General features: G+C 43.8%; 1 protein-coding gene across 5 annotated transcripts in view; it reads left to right on the top strand.

The window, feature by feature from the left end:
* The window catches only part of wdfy3 (WD repeat and FYVE domain containing 3), a 93,330-nt gene extending 70,727 nt beyond the window's left edge, over positions 1 to 22,603 (top strand). For 4 of the 5 annotated variants that reach the window (XM_068720771.1, XM_068720772.1, XM_068720770.1 and 1 more), the window contains 33 exons: positions 342 to 575; positions 676 to 775; positions 1,607 to 1,767; positions 3,672 to 3,901; positions 5,003 to 5,112; positions 6,178 to 6,360; positions 7,049 to 7,206; positions 7,303 to 7,380; positions 8,203 to 8,433; positions 9,895 to 10,063; positions 10,156 to 10,319; positions 11,377 to 11,525; positions 12,164 to 12,284; positions 12,670 to 12,755; positions 13,209 to 13,289; positions 13,568 to 13,622; positions 13,726 to 13,845; positions 13,937 to 14,054; positions 14,278 to 14,384; positions 15,057 to 15,210; positions 15,304 to 15,395; positions 15,472 to 15,684; positions 15,984 to 16,125; positions 16,293 to 16,447; positions 17,253 to 17,411; positions 17,502 to 17,681; positions 17,866 to 18,048; positions 18,727 to 18,820; positions 18,980 to 19,123; positions 19,690 to 19,956; positions 20,109 to 20,220; positions 20,380 to 20,577; positions 21,653 to 22,603. In XM_068720771.1, coding sequence (XP_068576872.1) covers positions 342 to 575; positions 676 to 775; positions 1,607 to 1,767; positions 3,672 to 3,901; positions 5,003 to 5,112; positions 6,178 to 6,360; positions 7,049 to 7,206; positions 7,303 to 7,380; positions 8,203 to 8,433; positions 9,895 to 10,063; positions 10,156 to 10,319; positions 11,377 to 11,525; positions 12,164 to 12,284; positions 12,670 to 12,755; positions 13,209 to 13,289; positions 13,568 to 13,622; positions 13,726 to 13,845; positions 13,937 to 14,054; positions 14,278 to 14,384; positions 15,057 to 15,210; positions 15,304 to 15,395; positions 15,472 to 15,684; positions 15,984 to 16,125; positions 16,293 to 16,447; positions 17,253 to 17,411; positions 17,502 to 17,681; positions 17,866 to 18,048; positions 18,727 to 18,820; positions 18,980 to 19,123; positions 19,690 to 19,956; positions 20,109 to 20,220; positions 20,380 to 20,577; positions 21,653 to 21,773 — 4,869 coding nt within the window. In that variant the 3' untranslated portion in view covers positions 21,774 to 22,603. The remainder of the gene's footprint in view (positions 1 to 341; positions 576 to 675; positions 776 to 1,606; positions 1,768 to 3,671; positions 3,902 to 5,002; positions 5,113 to 6,177; positions 6,361 to 7,048; positions 7,207 to 7,302; positions 7,381 to 8,202; positions 8,434 to 9,894; positions 10,064 to 10,155; positions 10,320 to 11,376; positions 11,526 to 12,163; positions 12,285 to 12,669; positions 12,756 to 13,208; positions 13,290 to 13,567; positions 13,623 to 13,725; positions 13,846 to 13,936; positions 14,055 to 14,277; positions 14,385 to 15,056; positions 15,211 to 15,303; positions 15,396 to 15,471; positions 15,685 to 15,983; positions 16,126 to 16,292; positions 16,448 to 17,252; positions 17,412 to 17,501; positions 17,682 to 17,865; positions 18,049 to 18,726; positions 18,821 to 18,979; positions 19,124 to 19,689; positions 19,957 to 20,108; positions 20,221 to 20,379; positions 20,578 to 21,652) is intronic. The other variant, XM_068720769.1, reaches the window with a different exon arrangement.
* Positions 22,604 to 22,905: the final 302 nt, after the last annotated feature.

Raw genomic sequence — 22,905 nt, 5'->3', positions numbered from 1 at the left:
TTAAAGGCAGAAAATCTCATCACCGGAGCAAGTAATCACAGGTTATTGATCAGTAACCCTAGAAACCTACTGCAGATATATTGTGATTCTCTCTTATGGGGCAGTAACAACTGTAAGTTATTGTCCCTTTGGAATCTCATTTGAAATCATTGGCACTGTAATCTCGACTGCTGCAGTTTCAAGAAAACAAAGTGCAAGACTCTGCAGTTTCCCTCAGAGCAAAAATGTGTTTTCAGACAGTTTACTTATTAAGATAATTGCTTGGCTGCACTGTAAGATTGGAAAATAGAGATATGTCTGTTTTCTGAAGTGTTGTCCTGTAAATAAAAACCCTGTTCCAGGTCAGTGATCTGGACGACGAGGCGGGGTCTCCCACCGAGGAGTTCAAGGCCTTCGCCGGGGACTCGGGTATGAACCGCAGCCAGTCCGAATACTGCAACGTGGGCTCCAAGACGTCGCTGACCAACCACCCGGCCAAAAAGTACGTCTTTGACTTCATGAGGGTCCTGATCATGGACAACCTCTGCATGACCCCGGCCAGCAAGCAGACGCCCATCATTGACCTGCTGCTGGAGGTGAGGATGAAACCGATCGTCGTCTGATAACCCACTGACCCGTTTACTCATCCTAATCCTTAATAAATACTGGTCCTAAATGTGCCTTTTCTGGTACTAGGCCTCCCCGGAGCGCTCCACCAGAACTCAGCAGAAGGAGTTTCAGTCCAACATCCTGGACGGCGTCATGGAGCATCTTCTGGCTGCTGATGTCCTTCTAGGTGAGAAGCAAGTCTTCAAGCTCTCATACAGAGAGACCCAGTCTATCTAGTTCATACAGTTTGTTGTTTACCTACCACACCTGCCCACTTCATTGTTTTCCAGTGATCTATAGTTTAAGGATGAACACAGAACAACAAACCATTTCCTCATGCAGCTTACCGATGTTTCACTACCTGAGTAGCAAACTAGTAGAGAAGACAAACCCTCCAGAGGCCAGAGGCTTTTAACAAAAATAGCTGATGATTCTGCAGAAAGCGGCCCGGATGAGCACGCTGCAGGACAGCTTGGACCGATTCCTGAGTTGGCTCTGTGAGATGCTCTGATGCATCATGAGTCAGCAAATCACAGTCTGAAGCCCAGAAAGCAGCAAGCATCTTCAGCATTTTACATGGCCGCTTGTGTTATATTTAGTCTTTAGTCTGTTTTTTTGGGGTCCAAATATGAATTATAAGACAATATAAATGTATATTTCAAACAGTATTGTCTTTTGAACACCTCTGACCTCATTTCTAAATGTACCTACATTTTAGCACATGTTTTTAAAGCATATAATCTATAGCACGATAAGAAAACAAACAAATTCAGTACATCAGCATGCTACGTTGTTCAATATGGAAGGTAATGTCTGTTATAAAGACATCACACTTTATCCTTATGGGAGAATATTTCACCTACAAGTCACAAAGAAATTAAAATCAGTGTAAATATTTGGATAATGTGATTCTACTGTAAGATGTAAAATCCCTCAGTGTCACATTTGGGTGAAACGCACCTAAGGGAGACGTTGTGAATCAGCTGACCGCCTCTCTTGCTGCTCCTCTTTATTTCAGGCGAAGACGCCTCTCTGCCCCTCAGCAGCGGAGGCAGTTATCAGATTCTGGTCAACAACGTCTTCTACTTCACCCAGAGAGTGGTGGACAAGCTGTGGCAGGGCATGTTCAACAAGGACTCCAAGCTGGTGGTGGACTTCATCGTGCAGCTCATCGGACAGGTGAGAAACCAAACCCAAGGGCCAGAGTGGACAAATCAGCCCAAACACTAAGTATTCATACATATCATTGTGTTGAGGCAGCAACACAACCTTCCAGCTGCTAGTTCGTAGTAACAACCTAATTTCCTCAAGCTCAGAATAACATTTAAAGGCCATGTTAGCGAGATGTTATTTTTACATTTTTTACTTTCAAAGGTTCCAATAAGGCTTCAAATGTCTGTCGTCATATTTTATGACGTCTCGCCCTAAAATAAGAGGAAAACAATTTGATGTGTATAGATAATAGTTATTGTGCTGTTAGATTGCTGCTGGACCAGCCCAGTTAATACAGGTGCCTCCCTTTGTGTGTGGGACGCAGTGAAAATGTCGTTTTTAAAAGGGTCAACGCCAACAAATATGGATTGAAGCAGAATATTTCGTTACTTAAAAACATGTCGTGAATTTAGAAAATAATTACATTACAGTTTTTTGAAATGTTTGAATCACATGAGTCGTAAACAATCCTACAACTAGTACAACACTAATGATATTAGTGTGCCTGATCTTTATCTGCAACTGTGCAGAAATCCAGGCTTTGAATAGAATGAACAGACAATCAAAAACAAGATGTGCAGTATCCCAATGTTAATTTAGAATTTGAATGTCAACGTTTTGAGTAAAGCTTCGATCTGTTCAGTACGGCCCTAACGGTTTCAAACTGTAAATGCAGCGTTTAAAACCAGAGTAATCCCATCAACAAAGGAATCTTATTATTTCTGAAAGAGTAAACTAAGGCCCTCTGAAAAAGCTGGTGTTTGCTGACCTCCAGCCGTTTAGCTTCTCTGAACTTCAGTGACGGACCTGGTGACACCATTGTCGGGTGTGGTCACGCCACAACAAACTACACCCATAGTCTCTCTCAGGCTATCCACGGTTCCCCCTCCTCTACCTACTGACAGTCGCTGGAGGCAAAATGAAACCAGACCTCATTTACACCAGAACTGATGGGTCAAATTATAGTAGACAAACGTATCACACCCAGCTAAATGCACCGGATGCAGACATGAAACAGTGCGTCTGTGACTTCTCTTCCAGTTAATGTAACCAGTGGATTAAATTAGATGAGCAGCATCCGTCTGACTGCAGGCGACCTCACTTACTCACAGAAATGTAATTTAGCTGTTAGTCCATTTAGAGCCTGACTGACTTGTGTGTCTGTCTGTGTGTGTGTATATATGAATGTATCATAAATGTTTTATATGTGGATGATTTGTATGCATATATATATATGTAAGATCAAGTTTATATTTTGGGTTAGTAATTCTTTGACTGATTGACTGCAATATTTCAGAATGCAAAAATGACAAAAATGAGTTTAAAAAGATAAATAAAGAACAGAGACTATTTTGACTTAAAGTCATGTGTCTGGACTTTGTATTCTACTCTCTATGCACCGCCTTCTGTGCACACTACTGTGCAAGTGAGAAGATTAGGAGGATTATGTTCTGAAATTCATTTTTTCAAACCATAATGCGCCTTTTGTTTGTCCCTGTGTGCTTCGTGCTTCAGATACTTCACGCTGAGGCGTACAGGAGGAATATTTACTTTTCACTGCGTTGAAGTGATTTGAAATAGAAGTATCCCGTCCATGTGTACAAACCAGGACTAGTTTTCATTCAGTGAAAGAAGCCTGTTGTGTTTTTTATTAATAGGTTTCAACTTTCAGCAGTCCTCTGACTCTGAAACAACAAAGCAACACTCACAACCCCCTGAAGACTTAACCCAGTTCAGCCCCCGGTTGCTCAAACACATATTTCCACAGCAGCTTTATCCACATCCAGAGCGCAGCAGCCGAACAACATGCTCCGTTTTACCTTCCCTCTAACCTCCTCCACCTGTTTGTTGTCCTCCTCTTCCTCCTCCAGTCCAAGAGGCGTTCTCAGGGTCTTTCCCTCGACACCATCTACCACTGTCTGAACCGGACGGTGCTCTACCAGCTCTGCCGACCCCACAAGACGGTCGCTCAGCAGGTGGCCCTGCTGGACGCCCTGCGGGTCCTGACCGTCAACCGTAACCTGGTGCTCGGGCCGGGCAACCACGACCAGGACTTTGTGGCCTGCCTGGCTCACTGCTTCATCTGCCTGCACAGCGGGAGGTGAGGTCACGTGAGGCTTTGTCTGAGGTGGCAGGTTAAAAGATCAAGATCAGTGGTTACTTGTTTGTTTGTGTCTGCAACATTTAGCAGGAAATGAGCTCTTTTGAAGCTCTTTTTATGTTGGATACAAATCTGTCCAAGTGTCAAATGTGGTTGTGTGAAACATGTATGATTCATAACAGACTCATCATACGGCTGCTGTACATTTAATCAGTGTGGAGGATGAGATGAAGGACGAGATAAAAGATGGGCAAACATGTTTCTGACCATGTTTCAGCTGTTTCCTGGTGAAATCTTGTCCGACTGAAGGACATTGAATGAAACAGGGAGAAAGTGAAACATTTCATTTATAATTATAATTTATTAGGAGTTCAGCTGGTTAGCCTAGCTTACAGCTATTTAGGTGAGTTGAATGTGAGTGAACAAATTCATCACTATATTGTTATCATGTTTTGTTTAATTCTAAGTATTTTTGTCTCAATTCTTTAATGTGTAATTGCAGATGAATGTTGGTGCATCTAAAAATCTGAATATCCGATATTAAAGTCGTAAATTTACAAGCAATAAAATCACAGACTTACAAGAACAAAATATTCTCTGAGATATCCAGTCACAAATAATTTTTTTTGGTTTGGGGAACCACATCGCTTCACTTTGCAAGGTTGACGAAATCAATTTATACTTTTCAATCGGATTAAGTAATAAGGAAATACTCGTGACTCGTGAGATATTTTTCTTGGATATGTATGACTTCAATCTCGAAATATCTCTATATATATTTGTTATTTTTTGTAGTGAAGTTGTGGCAGCTCTTTTTTTGTTTTTTTGTGTCCTGCAAGAAGTACTGATCATTTCCAAAAGTGCAGCAGGTGGGGAGAGAGTTTCCTACCTTGCTGGGGACACAATATGCTGTAACACGACACACTGTTCGACTACAGAGAGCAAACAACCTAACTCTCCCTGTGCCACCGCACCCCTCAGGTGTCTACGTGGCAGGTTGTCTAAGTCGCTGTGTGTGTGTGTGTGTGTGTGTGTGTGTGTGTGTGTGTGTGTGTGTGTGTGTGTGTGTGTGTGTGTGTGTGTGTGTGTGTCTCTCTGTAGCAGCGTGGAGGGCTTTGGTCTGGAGGCGGAGGCCAGGATGACAACCTGGCATGTCATGATGCCCACGGAGAACGAGGCTGACGCTACGCACAGCCACGACGTCAGCGAGGGTGAGACACTGTGGGGTGTGTGTGTGTGTGTGTGTGTGTGTGTGTGTGTGTGTGTGTGTGTGTGTGTGTGTGTGTGTGTGTGTGTGTGTGTGTGTGTGGAGGTGTGGGGGTGTGTGTGTGTCCAGTTATTCATCCAACCATCTAAACATATCCTCTGTAGAGAAAGACACATTTTAGAAAGAAAATGATACATTAGATTATAATATATATTCACATAAACTATTCATTTGAAACAGTCTTTGTCATTAAATACATGTATTGCTCTTGGATATGTCTATGTCATTTGATACACCTTCATTTGGGGATTTTCTTCCAATTTTTCTTCAGGATTTCTCTCCATGGTCACTCGTGTTGGATGGGCTATTTTTCAAATAATTTGTCATTTTATGTTATTTTTATTTTTTTTAAGTTATTTTATGTGACAAATTCAGACTTCAGCACCATATAATTGTGTCAGGGGTTTAACTCTTATTAAAATGAATGTGTTTCAGCAACATTTGGTGCACATATATGTATGTCTGCGTAGCTTAGGGAGCGTTTCGTATGATAGTCCGGTTGGTTTTAGATGACGTGAAAGTTCTGATCCGAACCAACCAACCAAACTGTGGTCCGCCTGAGAATGTGGGTCTCATTTCACTATCAAGTGTTTATTGTGAATATAGTTCAGCTTTTTCTAAAAATATTTTATTGATAGAGACACCAAAGCAACATCAAAAAACCCAAGACCGCATGAATATGGTGTTGCTAAAATATTTTCTAAGAGCAGGAAGTTTCAGCGAGTTTCGCTCTGATATTCTGTCCTAATAGACATTCGTTTACAAATGAGAAAAAATGCAACAATGTTGCATTTAGTGTTGGTGTGTGTTTGCATGGAGGCTTGAGGTGTTTTGCAATCAGGGAGGCAGAAAGATTGCAATGAATATGTCAGGTAATATATATATATATATATATATATATATATATATATATATATATATATATATATACATACACATACACATACACATACAGGTGTTTCTGCAGTTACCATTTAATAAATAATTGTTTGCTGTGCTCCCGCTGCAGGGCGACAGCTGCTGCTGAAGGCGGTGAACCGGGTGTGGACGGAGCTGATGCACAGCAAGCGGCAGATGCTCGAGGACATATTCAAAGTGTCCCTGCCCTGCAACGACAGGGGCCACGTGGACATCGCCACGGCCCGGCCCGCCCTGGAGGAGCCGGCGCTGAAGAGCTGGCAGAACCACCTAGGTTAGGGAAACACTCTCTCACACACACACACACACACACACACACACACACACACACACACACACACACACACACACACACACACACACACACACACACCGAGATATGAACCACGCACACTTGAGGTGAGCCATGTGTGCGTTGCGTTTGAGGTTTCCTGTTTTCCCCTCGTGGCTCCTCCAGGTTTACAGACCTAGATCAGCTATTTGGGAGCTCCTGAAATACTGAACCCCCGCCAATCAGCCTCACCACTGCTGATGTGCTCTCTCTGTCTCTTGCTCACTCCGTCGGTCTCGTACTTCTGCGGTGAATTACCACCAACTTCCTGCCAAAGTTTTGACTCGGTCTGCTGAACCAGACACACTTTGGCAGCTCACCAGATGTTGTTAGAAGTTTTCTCTAAGTTTGCAAACATCTGGTCAAGTCATAACAGAAGAGTTTATATATTCTTGGTACTATTTTTTGGGGGAGGCTAGACAGAAATCTAGGGGACAAATATTTTTTTTTATGTGTTTTTACGCAGATACGTTTGATCAAAAACATTCAACATGATGTATTGACTTTGTCAGAATCTTACCTCTGCTTTATCTCGCTTGAAAGTGAGTGTGATTGTTCAAATGGCTTCGTGGTTCCATTTTTATATATTCACTCATGTGACTGGTTCTTCTTTCCTTTTTCTGCTGCTCAGTCCATGAGAAGAAGTGCATCAGTCGCGGTGAGGCGGTGGCGCCGGCGACCCAGTCCAAACTGTCCAGAGTCAGCAGCGGCTTCGGCCTCTCCAAGCTGACGGGCGTCCGCCGCAACAAGAGGGAGAACAGCCTGAACAAGAACAGCCTGTCGGCTCAGGTACACACACTAAAGCAGCTGACGCAGCGTATGAAGTGTATATATAAGTGTGTGTTTAGTCCGCTTTGATACAATCCCGTCTTTCTGACCCAACAGGAGACTTTCCAGTGGATGTTCACGCACATCGCTGTGGTTCGAGACCTGGTGGCCATGCAGTACAAAGAATATCAGGAGGTACTGCTCTTCCATCGTTCCTCCAGGGATAGAATTAAAGTTACTGTGAGGAACTTTTAACTGATTATGAACCAGTCTCAGTTTAGTCCTGATCCTCTATCAGACCTCCATCAGGAAACGAGACCATCAGAGAGAAGATGGTCTGTTTCTATGTAGTTATTTGATTTGTGACACCGGGTCGGATTCTGGTGAAATCAGATGACATCATGCAGGTTCACCAGAAACTCCTGCAGCAGAGACCGGTCCACCGTGGACAGACCCAGATCCTCCAGCAGAGACTGGTCCACCGTGGACAGACCCAGATCCAGCTTCACCTGCAGCCTTGGATCTGTAGTCGGAGCTCCGGAGGGAGGAGGAGAGCTCAGCTCCCGGCAACAGCAGCATCTCCTCCTCCTCCTCCTCCTCCAGGAGCAGAGCTTCTCCTCTCTGACACCATGCTGCTGGAGACCCTGGACGTATTGTTGGACCCGCTGGAGGGAAGAGAGGCACGGGAGAACCAGGACTGAGCGGGGCAGAGTGTCAGACCCTGCTGCAGTAAAATGAGAGGTTTTCTAAAGGGAGCCTGGTGCCAAAATCAACACAAAGTGAAAGTTCCTCATAGTAACTTTAAGCAGATACAACTTATTTAATGCTTCCAAACACAGTTGCTGAACAAAGAAAATCAGGCTGGTTTATTGATGATGATTTATTACAGCACACTTACACAGACAAGCCAACAGATTAAGTAACCTACATTTTCACCAGCTGGTCTAGCAGTTCTGACTGCACGTATGCTTTATAACAACGTTTTTAAAGCGACTCTTCCGTCCCTTTATCTCCCAGCGACAGCAGAACGCCCTCAAGTACGTGACAGAGGACTGGGCGTGCATCGAATACGAGCTGCTGCGTGAACGGGGCCTCTGGGGCCCGCCCATCGGCTCCCACCTGGACAAGTTTGTGCTGGAGATGACGGAGGGGCCGTGCCGGATGAGAAAGAAGATGGTCCGCAACGACATGTTCTACATCCACTACCCATACATCCCCGAGATAGAGCCAAACACCAACTCAGCGCAGGTATATTCAGCATTAAATCCCAATTAATACGTTCTCATGATCCCCTACAGTAGAAGTAACAATATTCAGTGTCTGTGTGACAGCACACTAATCCTGTTAGTTGTTAGTAACAGAGGTAACAGCAGAAGAGAGTTTTAAGTGATTTTTAAAATGAAAACCAGACTGTTAAAGCAAAGTAAAGGAAGATATGTGACGTGATAGATATACTGGCACAAACACCTGTAGTTAAAACACTTATTAGCCCCAGAAATATATATATATATTTTTAGAAATAACTTTTGAAGAGTAGTGCCCATTTGCTCTACCCCCCCCCCCCCCCCCATGAGTTCATGTAATTCAGCAGAAACCCTTCTAGGGAGAAGTTTCTGGCTCATCAAATTGGCCAAGTATAATTAACTCCAAAAGTCCTCGAGGCTTAATCATAACACATAATTTAAACAGGCTCAGGGAGTGTAGTGCCTTGTGTACAACTTGTGTGTTTCAGCTCAGCAGTTGTGGCTTTCCTGCCTTGCTCAAAGTGCCAATACTTTCTGGATTTATGGAAATATGACAATATTGAGAATCATGGTACCAGTTGGTGTTGCCCCTGGCCTTTGCAGTGTTAATCTCTACAGCACAGACTTCACAAATATGTCGTCATGGATCTGAAGTGACATTTAAAACCTCCTCCTCCTCCTCATCCTCCTCATCCTCCCTCTTTTCACGTTCTCCAGCCCTCTCCTCCCCCTCTGGTTCCCCTGGTACCCTCAACCCTGGCTTGGGTCCTTGACCGAGCTCAGGTACCTCCCTGGAGCCACACAGGATAAAAAAAAATAACCGAGCTCCCGTTGATGCGTGATGTGACTGCATGATAGTAACACAAATCGTATTAATTAGGAAGCTGTGCTCTCTGTGAGTTGACGGTTTCGAAGGCTTTTTCTGCAGCGCTTGCAGTAAACGCTCTGCTGTGGAGTCGACGGCCCTGTGTGACGTGTGCTGGCAGGAGGACAGCTGTTTGTTTGTGAATTGGGTTGCTTTGCCACGTTTTTAAGGAACAGGAAATCTCTCTTGTGCTGTTGTGAACGCGTTTGGTTTTATGTGCGTTTGCATGTGAACGTGTTCTACATGAACACCGTGTTATTGGTGCTACAGATGAGGCTGGTGGATTGGATCTCACGTTATGTGAAGTTCACCTTATCAGAATGAACATCGTTGTGATAAAACTAACCAGAAGTGACGTTTCTTATGTCTTTTGCATGTAAGTGGTTGCGCATCATCCCAGTAATGGCAAGAATCTGGAGATGCATATAATGATTGAGGGGTTGTGATACATTATATTGTGATATTGTAAGCAGAGGTGATATATCAGAGTAAAGTAAGTTATTATGTAGGTAAACAAATTAAGAAGATGTGAACAAAGAGTTGTACATATACATGCAGTATACAGAGACTGTGTATATATATATATTTTTGTATACGCAGAAGCCTCTCCGTTACCGGCGAGCCATCAGCTACGACAGTAAGGAGTACTACGTGCGGTTGCTGTCTGGAAACCCTGGCATGTACCAGCACTCCGTGGAGCACAACACCGAAGGAGAGACCACACAGCATGAGCCCGAGCACGGAGAGGACACCATCGCAAGAGTCAAAGGTACAGACGCAACACCAGGGAACACTTTGTTCCTACCTTGTATTCTTATCTTCTTGGTGCACTGTGTCTTAACGCTCCGCTGTGCTCTCCAGGCCTGGTGAAGGCTCCTCTGAAGAGGTCTCGGTCCACAGCGGACGGGGCGGACGAGGACAGTCAGGAGCAGCTTCAGGAGCAGCTGCTGGAGTCGGGAGGCCCCGAGGAGGAGCAGAGGACGGACAACACGTCTCTGCTGCGCCTCCTGGAGGAGGGAGAGAAGGTCAGCGAGTCCGGACTGTTTAAGTCACCACGTTTCCTGCTCCAGTTTTAGAACGGCTCAGGGCTCAAATCAGTCTCCAGTGTTACATACAGTATTTTTCTTGTATAATATATGGTGGAGAAGATGTATTTAGTTTATCTGTGCAGAAATATATATCTGTTGTATAACCTTATCTACTGCCCTTGCTGTTATTTTAATATTTTCTTAGTATTTCTGTGAATTTCGTAGAATTTATTGGAGTTCATCGAAGAGTACAAGCACTAACTTTGTATCGATCATTTTAATGGTGTAGCGCTATCTTTGTGCCGTTGGTTGTTTTTCCAAAAGTGTGGAGAAAATTGCAGCATTGTTTGTTTTATTTAGATTACTGTGTAGAAATGAATCCAAACTCCTGCAGCTTGTTTCACAAATAGTTTATTGAGAGAACGGCACAAAAGATGAAAACATCACTTCCATGAAAAAACTGCAATATTATTATTAATATGTGTTCTTAAGTGACACCTTTCAGTTGCATCTATTAACCCTGAAGACCTCAATCCTCAGAAAAATACTGTGAGAAAATGAAAACCAATCACGACTTTAAACACGATACGTCATAAAGCACTTAAAATGAGGGATGTTTGTTGTTTTATGATGTGTGCCTTATATTTAGCAACAGGCCTTTACACTGAAAGGGTTAAGTGGATGTTTGGTAGTGTGGTTGTAGTACTTAAAGTACAGTGTATTACTACAGTAGATGGAGTTTAGAGAAACAGACAGGAGTACCAGAGAAATGTACTGCTGTGGACGTATATTTTAGACTCCTAAACGAATCAATACCAGTTTAAGTGTTCACTGTTTTCTGAATATTTTCACCTCTTTAAGTCTCATTAAGTCCTTTGCTGCATTTCACCAGCAGTTACTGAGTAAAAGTAAAAGCACATCTTCCCCACTCGTTTCATTCGTTAACAGATTTTTGCCCGGAGGACTAGAGTGACTATTTATTTATTAGAAAAACCCTCTTTCTCTTAACTGTATGTAATTAATGCTCTCTTGTTCCTCACATTCACCGCTCCAGATCCAGCACATGTACCGCTGTGCCCGGGTTCAGGGCCTGGACACCAGCGAGGGTCTGCTGCTGTTCGGGAAGGAGCACTTCTACGTCATCGACGGCTACACCATGACCGTCTCCAGGGAGATCAGGGACATCGACACGCTGCCCCCCAAGTAGGTCCAGGCTTCTGCATCCGTCACGTCGCTTCACGCTTCTGGAATCACCGCTTATACACCGGCGCTGCATTATTTATCCTGAGGCTGACGCGGTTACCGTTCTTTCCGTCCCTGCATTACAAAATAAATAAAAATGACATCATGCTGTCTGGATACTGCAGTGGGAGTTTCTGCTGCTGGAATGATGTCATGCTGCTGATAGAGCATGTGTCGTGAAGCTCTGCAGAGATGTGACATATTTATCTTTTTTTAGGAAACTCGCTCAGTTGAAAACAAGCAACAGCTGCAGCTCTGATTTCATTGTGTCACCCTCAGGTGTTAAACTGAGTCTGAACGTGGTGTCTGCGAGGCCTGAAATGAGGATTCAATGAGCTTAGAAGTCAATTAATAATAATAGAATGGATGGCAATTTTTATAATCAATTAATTGTCATTCATCAGATAAAAACACAAAACTTCTTAGAATTACAATTTGTCAAACATTTGTGACAGGTGAAGGTGTTGAAGGTTTGACTGGACTGTCCAGATGTTTGTTGTGTGAGGAAATAAACCCCTTTTTTTTTTGTTGACACAAGTGCTTTCTGGGTGAAAACGTAACGTAGAACTGAGTCCTCGCTCTCTGTCGTCCGTGTCCAGTTTGCACGAGGCCATCATCCCCAGAGGAGCGAGACAAGGACAGAGTCAGCTGAAGAGAACCTGCAGCATCTTCGCCTACGAGGACATCAAGGAAGTGCACAAGAGACGCTACCTGCTGCAGGTCAGCATGCACATATCACACTTTACATATTTTTATATATATATATATATATATATATATATATATATATATACACACATTACACACACAAGCTGCAGAACCAATACACATCTTTGAGTTAGACACTTAGAAGACATTTATATTGAGTAGCTTTCATGGTCATTTTTCAACATGGACGCTATTTTCCCATGTTAGTGTTGTGTCTTAGTGACTAATAGTCAAATGTCAAACAGTTATTGACATTGGTTTATTCACTAAGACACAAAAACATTCAAACTAGAGTCCAGGTTGAAAGATACCAAAGTTACCTCTTGCGTTTCTTAGTGTTTAACTCACCACCTTGTTTTTTTGATCATTGAACGTCGTGTATGTCGTCGTCTTTCAGCCCATGGCGGTGGAAGTCTTCTCAGCAGATGGGAGAAACTACTTGTTGGCCTTCCAGAAAGGAGTCCGCAACAAAGTTTACCAAAGGTACTGAATACAAACAGAAACACGGAGCTTGATCTGCTGCTCCATTTCAGCAGTCTAATGAAGTCAAAATGTATTGAAACAAAATGAATCAAATCAAGTTAATTTAATAGAAAAAGACTGAATTCTTTTAGCTTTGTACTGCCCTAGAGAGTATAAAGCATCATGTCACTACAATAACAGACCAGTATTGTCATATCTATCAGGTTACACTGGTTTATATGCAGCGTAAAGAAAGACAGACGATCATTGTGAAGATCTGGACTTCCGGGGACAAGCGGGGAGGGTTAGGTTTTTCAAAATATCAATAATAATGCAGCTGTCCTAAGCTTTTCATTTTCTATTATATGCTGCAAACAAATGCAGAGGGAAAATAGATTTAAAAAAAATCAATAAAAAAAAAAAAGAAAGTCAGATAGAAGTTTTATTTTTTATTTTGTTATTAATTCCTTGCAGGTTCTTGGCGGTGGTGCCTTCACTGGCTGACAGCTCGGAGTCGGTTTCAGGCCAGAGGCCCAACACCAGCGTGGAACAAGGGTAACGCCTCCTCTATGCTTCATCCAGCACAGACATGATCATTTTTAACTCCACTGGTTCTCTGGGAAATGTTTGACCATTTCAAGAGGTTGTGAGATGATTTATGGGATCTGCGAATACATATTTATTAACTTGTTTTTAATCTGTGTGTTAATGGTATCTCCCTAAATGATGGATGTGGGCTGCTGTAGTGATTAATCCATGAATGACCTAGAAAAGAAAAGAGAGAATACTGATGTGTTTTAACTAAACCTCCTCTCCGTCCTGGTGTTGGTCAGATCTGGGCTCCTCAGCACACTGGTCGGGGAAAAGTCAGTGACTCAGAGATGGGAGGTAAGAACCTCGCCTCGCTGCTCTACGGTGAAACAACTCAAAAGTATAGAAGTGTCGTTCTTTAAGCTCCTGTAAGCCTCACTGATGTGTTTATTCCATCCAGAGAGGAGAGATCAGTAACTTCCAGTACCTGATGCACCTGAACACGTTAGCAGGGCGCTCCTACAACGACCTGATGCAGTACCCCGTCTTCCCCTGGATCCTGGCCGACTTCGACTCAGAGGTGACTGCGGGGTTTTCGAGACGACACGCGATAAGAACACACGTGTCTGTTCCCCTGTAATGATCCCGTTTCTGTAACGTCTGGTCACCAGGAACTGGACCTGAACAACCCCAAGACGTTCCGTAACCTCGCCAAGCCGATGGGCGCTCAGACCGATGACAGACTGACGCAGTACAAGAAGAGGTACAAGGACTGGGAGGACCCCACCGGTGAGACCTCATTTCACAGGATCGAGTCTTTTTATTTACATTATGTCAAGTTAAAATAGACACAGAGTTAAGAAAAAAAGATCCAGCTAACCGGCTAGCTCTTACTTCATGCTAGTCACACTCAAAATGTCAAACAACACAACAGCCAGAGCCAAATGTACCATTTGACTGCACTGTACATGTTGTCATGGGCCAGTTTAAGTGTTGTTTTCTGTCCCACCAGGTGAAACCCCAGCGTACCACTACGGCACCCACTACTCCTCCGCCATGATCGTAGCCTCTTACCTGGTCCGGATGGAGCCCTTCACACAGATCTTCCTCAGACTTCAGGTTTGATCTGAACTCTCTCAGCCTCCCTGACATTTCTCAAATGTCAACACAAACCAGAGGGGTGTGTTTTTTTAGAAGCTGCTGACATTAAGCACAACGGAAGCTCTGAGAGGCAAGTGAGGAGTGAAATGCTAGTGATCTGATTTAAATAGTTTTCTCCCCTGTGTTTATAACTTAAGAACAAGTAAAGGAAATATATATATTTATATATATATATATATATATATATATTGCCATATTTTTCCATGCACTCTAAACACAAATTACATTTATTGTGTAATAAGTTGTGTAAATTTAAACTCACCTGGAATACAACATGAACGCTTTTAGTTCTATTTATAACACGTGGTAGTGGTGCTTTTTTTTACCCATTCTTTTATGATAAATATATTTATAGTAATGCTAAATACAGGAGAAAAAAATGATTTAGATCAGACTTGACCTCTCAGGGCTTCTGTAAAGTTACAGTTACAGAGAGTAATACATTATTTATTAAATATGAACATGGATGGTTTGTTTTTAGTCCAACTGCAAAGGAAAATAGAACGCACTGGGAAAAAAAAATACAATAACAGCATTTTGACGTTTTACCGTGAGAGCCTAGACGACAAACTGCTGACGCGTCGAAGTGTCTGGACTTGATGTCAAACTGTGCGTCTGTGTGCTTACCAGGGAGGCCACTTCGACCTGGCCGACAGGATGTTCCACAGTGTGCGTGAAGCCTGGCTCTCTGCCTCCAAACACAACATGGCCGACGTCAAGGAGCTCATCCCAGAGTTCTTCTACCTGCCCGAGTTCTTGCTCAACGCCAACAACTTCGACCTGGGTCAGTACCGGGAAGCACGAGTCAATCTGAGTGCATGAATATTAATATAATAATATTAATGTTCTGTCTGCCCTCTGTTGTTGGATCTACCAGGCGCCAAGCAGAATGGCACCAAGCTGGGCGACTGCATCCTGCCGCCGTGGGCCAAGGGCGACCCCCGGGAGTTCATCAGAGTCCACAGAGACGTAAGAATTGAACCCACTTGTGACATTTTGGGTCTGATTGTCAGTGAGTATGCGTTAACCTCTCGTCTGGCTGCAGGCGTTGGAGTGCGACTACGTGTCGGCCCACCTCCACGAATGGATCGACCTGATCTTCGGGTATAAGCAGCAGGGTCCGCCGGCCGTGGAGGCGGTCAACGTCTTCCACCACCTGTTCTACGAGGGCCAGGTGGACATCTACAACATCAACGACCCGCTCAAAGAGACGGCCACCATCGGCTTCATCAACAACTTCGGGCAAATCCCCAAACAGGTCAGATACTGGCTGGTGATGACGTCGCTGCTGCTGCACCGCCGCCACTAATGCTGATACCTTAAATCTCCAGGCTAGTTTAAAGGGATAGTCCGGATTTGTTGGAAGTGGGATTGAACACCACTAGTTTAGAAAGACGGACAGGAGTAGTACATTAAGTGTGTGGAGCTTTAATCCACAGTGAGGATGCTCTGCATCTTTCCCTTACTGGACAAACTTACCTTTCACAGCATCCGGCTATTGGTCGATGTCAAAGTCCTTTTCTATCCTCACTGACTGTCGATGCGTTTGTGTCTCAGCTGTTTAAGAAGCCCCATCCTCCTAAACGGGTACGCGGTAAAGCCAACGGTGACGTAGCGAGCGTTCCTCCGAGCTCCAACAGCGACAAGATCTTCTTCCATCACCTGGACAATCTCAGACCTTCTCTAGCACCAGTTAAAGGTACAAGTACACACACTTACTCTGTCTTTTGTGTTAAATCCATTGCAGTCTTAAGTAGCAGTTAAGCCCCAACCATGCTCTTACTGAACCCCTAACCGGCGCCACGCTCATGTACATTAGACGGCGCAAGACTCCCGTTAGACTCACACATTTCTTTGTGTCTCCAGAGCTGAAGGAGCCCGTGGGACAGATCATGTGCACCGACAAGGGCATACTTGCAGTGGAGCAAAACAAAGTTCTGGTTCCCCCCACCTGGAGCAAGACCTTCGCCTGGGGCTACGCCGACCTCAGCTGCCGTCTGGCTAACTACGAATCTGACAAGGTAACGGTTATTAAAGCAGAAACGCAGAGATTTCAAATTGCAACTCCTTTTCTTAAACTCAGTCCTTTAATCTTCAGGATATACGTACTGGATTATTTGATTTTATAGATATATTTATTAGTATTTTCCTCCTCCAGAGTTACTTACAGACTTCTACTTCTACTAAAACATGGACTCCTGTAGGTTTCCTTAATTATTTCACCTTGAAGTTGAGAAGTGAATGTGAGAAATGATTAAAGACAATGTTTCCCCCTGCTGGTGCTTGAATAAAAATGCTCTTTCCTCACTGGTCCTTCAGTTTTTACAGCAGCAGCCATTACAGAAGTTTTACGGTCTTATTTTTACTAAATGTGGAGGACAACTTTCTGTTTTTAATAAACCTCAATGAATAAATCAGGCTTTAGAAACGAGGCTGATTAGGAATACTGTTTTTTAAATGTAATAATTTAAAAGTTATGCAGTGAGCAGTACTCACTTTCACTCCGAGGATTGTAATATAATGCTGTATTAGAAATGTAGTTTGTCTGCAAATTTAAGAGGAGTTTTCAAATCGGGGAAAGGGTTGAATATGTAAAATTGTTTGTAGGAGTTCAAGTCATTCAGTCAATGAAGAGTGTGTGTGTGTGTGTGTGTGTGTGTGTGTGTGTGTGTGTGTGTGTGTGTGTGTGTGTGTGTGTGTGTGTGTGTGTGTGTGTGTGTGTGTTAATGAGGATGAAAGTGTTGTTGAGATACAGACAAAGTTAATGTCCTAAACTTTCATTCTTCCACCTCTGACACCAACCTCCAACCTCGGATGTTGCCTCAGGCGTTGGTGGTGTACGAGTGTCTGTCAGAGTGGGGTCAGATCCTCTGTGCCATCTGTCCAAACCTGAAGCTGGTCATCACCGGCGGCACCAGCACTGCCATCTGTGTGTGGGAGACGGGAATCTCCAAGGAGAGGGCCAAGTCCCTGACGCTCAAACAGGTAAACAAAAACAAAAAGAAACAATGTAGTGTCAGTTTTAAAGTATTGAGTCCGATCTCATGTCCTTGTCCTCGGCTGTTTTCCTCGTAGGCGTTACTGGGCCACACGGACGCCGTGACGTGTCTGACGGCGTCGTCGGCGTACCACATCGTTGTCAGCGGCTCGCGGGATCGAACCTGCATCATCTGGGACCTCAACAAGCTTTCCTTCGTCACGCAGCTCAGGGGACACCGAGCGCCGGTCTCCGCTCTGTGCATCAACGAGCTGACGGTGAGCTCACAGTTCTAATATGAGCTGAGGAGTCACGGAAAGCGTAATATATGATTCACAACAGCTGTTGAGCTGATAAACAAACATGTTGTGTGTGTGTGTGTGTGTGTGTGTGTGTGTGTGTGTGTGTGTGTGTGTGTGTGTGTGTGTGTGTGTGTGCGTGCGTGCGTGCGTGCGTGCGCAGGGGGACATTGTGTCCTGTGCAGGAACCTACATCCACGTGTGGAGCATCAACGGCAGCCCCATCGCCAGCGCCAACACCTTCACGGGACGCAGCCAGCAGATCCTGTGCTGCTGCGTGTCGGAGATGAACGAGTGGGACACGCAGAACGTCATCGTCACCGGCCACTCGGACGGCGTGGTCAGGGTAACTGTGCCTTCTTCAATCTTACAGAATATCAGCTGTATCACACTGACGTGTGTGTAGGTCTTCTTAAAAACAAGATTATAACAATTAAGAGTTCTGAATAGCACTTTGTTGTTATCACTATTCCTGCCAAGTTATAGAGAAAATCCATCTACACCCGTTATGGAGGAGCTCAACTTAACACCTGCTCTTTTTAATTGTGCTGTGTGACTTCAGTCGCTTTCACAAGCCAATATTTAGTCTTGTTTTAATCAAACTCTGGGCGGTTGTGAACACGGTAATCACACTCTGGTTCAAACCGAAACAACCGGTCCAGAGACGGTGCAGAGATGCGGTCTCGGACCGTTTCCCAGCGAACCCTAGTGTGGTTTGACTGCAGTGAGAACGTGATCCGGCCCAAATGCAGGAAGTGAAGCAAATGTGCAGGTATTTGTCTGGATGGACACAAGTTAACGTGAGAACATACAGAAGATGCTAAATAAAGTCCACAGAAATAGTGGCGTTTATTAAGTGATTAGAGATAAACAGTAGAGCAGTGCAGACGGAACAACTTTAGTCCTTTTAGTTTTTTTTTAATTTGGTCCACTTTAACCAAACTAAATAGAAAACAAACCAAGACTGTGGCTTGTAAAAGCACCCTTAGTTTAACCAAACTATGTCTTTATATATTTCTTGTAGTTTTGGAGAATGGAGTTCCTCCAAGTCCCAGAAACCCCTGCTCCAGAGCCGGTAGAGCCAGATGTGCCTGACTGCTGTGGTGAGGAGAAGATTGGTGAGTCCTGAAAACTGGATCAAGTAACGGTTAAACTGATGTTTTTGTCCAGTGATACAGTGACATGTCCCAAAACAAACTGCTCATATTTGATTCAAGTTTTTGCATAATAAACTCACTATGAAATTGTAAAACATAAAGTTTTTGTTGGCGTCACAGAGGGCAGCGAGAATCACAACGGCGATGAGGACAGCAGCGAGTCGGACGGAGACGAGCCCAGTCTGAGTCAGGAGCCCAAAGCTCCACGCAACCCGTCGACGGGTGGAGGCAGCCAACCGGGCAGCGCCGTCCACAGACCCAGAGGTACGCAACCAAGCGCTCCTCTTACCAGCACGGGCGGTCTGTGGTTGAGCTGAGTGCACTGCTCACAGTGAATACACCGAGCAGAAGTGGGGAGAGCAGCATGCTGTCTGAAATTGAACACAAATGTTACGCAGAAACGGCTTAAAAACACTGACGCGGATACATTTAACTCGTCATGTTTTTGAATCTCAGCTGAATTCGTCCGACTATATACAAAGTTTCTCTTGCCACCTACAAAACAATCCTTTTTTTGCTTTTTTTTAACTGTCATTGCTTTTACTGTTTATTTTTACCACGTAAAGTGCCTTTGAGTACCTTTTAAAGCACCATATGTTAATATTGCATCACTTTCTGTTCATTTTGATGTTTTGTACATAGAAATAGAATAGGAGTAAAACAGACATTGATTCCATCACTAATACAAAAGAAAATTTGGATATTTGTCAGTTGACAACACACGCCCGTAAAGCTCCAGAGCCAGATGTCTGTCTAGTTATTTACCACATATTCTGTTGACTTCCCTTTTCGAGGCATGAACCTCAACCCACGCTAACGTTCCCTTCCAGGTCCCTCAGCACGAACCGGAGCTTCGTGGTCGATGGACAGCAGCTCTGACGACTCCCACCGCTGGTCGGACACCCTCAGCATCGACGAGAAGGACGGCTTCGTGTTCGTCAACTACTCCGAGGGGCAAACTAAGGTCCCTCACCCCCACCCCCACCACCACCACCACCACCACCCTCACCACCACCCTCACCCGGCTCACCCAGGTCAGGGCTCGGTGCCACAGCCCTCCACAATGGACGCACGGACGTACAACCAGCTCAGGGCCGGTGGGTGTCCAGTGATTGAACATGTTGTTGTTGTTTTTTTAGCTCTAAAGTCAGTGACGCAACGAGGGTTCTCCTCTGATCAAGAAGAAAACAAAAACTTAAAAAGTACGCTGATCACAGTGTTGACGTGTTTTATTTCTGTGGGTCCACAGGCTACAGGTGGGAGCGCCAGCTGGTCTTCCGGAGCAAACTCACAATGCACACGGCGTTCGATCGCAAGGACAACGCTCAACCGGCCGAGATCACGTCGCTCGCCATCTCCAAGTAAGAGAGCAGCGCGTCTGGCACCAGGCCAACAAAGACGAATTCTTTACTTTTGTAGATTTGTAATTGTTTTTATTCGTGTGGAGAGCTTCTTCGACACTATCGAACATAAACATCTTAGAAAAGTCATTCTCCTCCTCTGTGACGCCGTCTCCTCAGGGACCACAGTAAGATCCTGGTGGGCGACGGTCGCGGTCGGGTCTTCAGCTGGTCGGTGAGCGACCAGCCGGGCCGTTCGGCGGCCGACCACTGGGTGAAGGACGAGGTGGTGGACAGCTGCTCCGGCTGCACGGTCCGATTCTCCCTCACCGAGCGGAGACACCACTGCAGGAACTGCGGCCAGCTCTTCTGCCAAAAGTGAGTCGTTTACAGCAGCACAGCACGCTTTCCTGCTTCTTTCACTCTTTTTCTACTCCTTCTACTAAGAATGTCACTTAGTGAGGAAGCCGCATGTCTGATCATTATTTCAGTCATTATTTTGAGAAGGTTTCTAATTTCCTTTAGGTACCAAGTCATCTCTCTGTTTGAGAGGTTCTTGTTATTATGCGGTACCAAGTCATTGTTATAAGGTACTAAGTCATTATTATAAGGTACTAAGTCATTATTTTGAGGTACTGAGTCATTATTTTGAGGTACTGAGTCATTATTTTGAGCTACTGAGTCATTATTTTGAGATACTGGGTCATTATTTTGAGATATTGAGTCATCATTATGAGGTACTGGGTCATCATTATGAGGATACTAAGTCGTTATTTTGAGATAATGAGTCATTATTATGAGATATTGAGTCATCATTATGAGGTACTGAGTCATTATGAGGCACTAAGTCATTATGAGGTACTAATTCATTATTTTGAGATATTGAGTCATTATTTTGAGAACTATTCTCATTATTATGAGGTACTTAGTACCTCATAATAATGACTAAGTCATCATTAGTCGAGCCGTTATGAGGTACTGAGTCATTATTATGAGGTACTAAGTCATTATTTTGTGGTACTGAGCCATTATGAGGTACTGAGTCATTATGAGGTACTAAGTCGTTATTTTGAGATATTGAGTCATGAGGTACTAAGTCATTATTTCGAGGTACTGCGTCGTTATGAGGTACTGAGTCATTATTGTGAGGTACTAAGTCGTTATTTTGAGATATTGAGTCATTATGAGGTACTGATTCATTATTTTGAGGTACTGAGTCATTATGAGGTACTGACTCATTGTTATGAGATACTGAGTCATTATTTTGAGAACGACTCTCATTATGAGGTACTAAGTCATTATTTTGAGAATGTTTATCTTTAAAATGACATACAGGATCTTTTTTGTTTTTTCTCATCACATTGTCAGAAATGGGCTTCCATACCTGTGACAACCTGAATTTCCTACCTCCCAAAAATAAAAGACTGACTCCTCGTCTCACCTTGTTCTGCAGGTGCAGTCGCTTCCAATCAGAGATCAAAAGGCTGAAGATCTCGTCGCCGGTGCGCGTTTGTCAGAACTGTTACTACAACCTTCAACATGAGCGGAGCTCCGAGGACGGCTGCAGAAACTGAAGAGAAACACACCGAGGAGCATCCCCCCCCAATATCCTGTCGTACGTCCAGTAAACACATGAACTGTAACACACTGACAGACTGTCTCAGCGGAGGAGGTGGGAGAGAGGAAAAAAAACGAGGAAATGTTAAAAGGAAGTGTATAAAAAAAAAAAAAAAAAAAAAAAAAAAAAACCTCAATCACCACTTTTACCACCTGCACTCACCCGGAAGAGGGAAAAAAAAGAAAGCGAGAACACCGTCGCCGCGGCACGCTTCAATCAATCACCCGCTATCTGTCGCTTTGAGATCAAGAACAGGGAGAACTCCTTCCTACTTTCGCCACATAACAAACTTGTTAATATTGTAAATACTTACCATGGCCTTTTTCATTTTACGAGGAACAAACACAGAACAAAAAAAAAATATGAATACGGAAAAACTAATTGTCTGTAATATAGCGATGTGACTAACCACTCCTGGCTTTAAGAGAAAAAACTAAAATTGATTGTGTGTGTGTGTGTGTGTGTGTGTGTGTGTGTGTGTGTGTGTGTGTGTGTGTGGGTGTGTGGGTGTGTGGGTGTGTGTGTAGTCACGAGTCACGGCGAGTCCAGAGGAAGGGATTTATGAATGTCAATAATTAATGTCCGTGGGTCGACTTTACTCGTGGGTCTAGTTATGCAAAATGACTTATTTTCTTTTTCATTTCCTGATCATTTTGTTGTTGTTTACAAAGTTTATTGCCCACAGTGTCAAGCCATCGCCATTACAGAGAGATTTATGATCAGATCGTTTTGCCAAAATGTTTTTAATGTATCAATTATGATTACGTTCTATTTTTTTTTTTTTTTTTACATCTATTCTGTCCTTTATATGAATTCCCATTTTGGAGATTTCTTTTGTTGCTGCTGTCTGAAGACTGGACACATTATCACTCTAGATTTTATTTTAATTGTATTTTTAAACCATATCACGTTTATTTCAAGATGTTCTCTGTTGTGAGAGAGAGAAGCCATCATGGGTTCATCATATGTGAGAGAGAGAGAATACTGATACGTTACTTAATGTTGCTGCACATTTTGTTTTCCAGCGTCAAAGCGGTGTTTTTGAATGCACACTAAAAAAAAAGGGACTCTTTGTGTATATTGTGGAG

This window comes from Cebidichthys violaceus, unplaced genomic scaffold (genome assembly GCF_023349555.1).
Source record: "Cebidichthys violaceus isolate CVI_PGR_0920_01 unplaced genomic scaffold, fCebVio1.0.p SCAF_26, whole genome shotgun sequence".
NCBI classification, from domain to species: Eukaryota; Metazoa; Chordata; class Actinopteri; order Perciformes; family Stichaeidae; genus Cebidichthys; species Cebidichthys violaceus.
The sequence above is the reverse complement of the archived record's forward strand: the minus strand, read 5'-3'. Positions and strand labels throughout refer to the sequence as shown.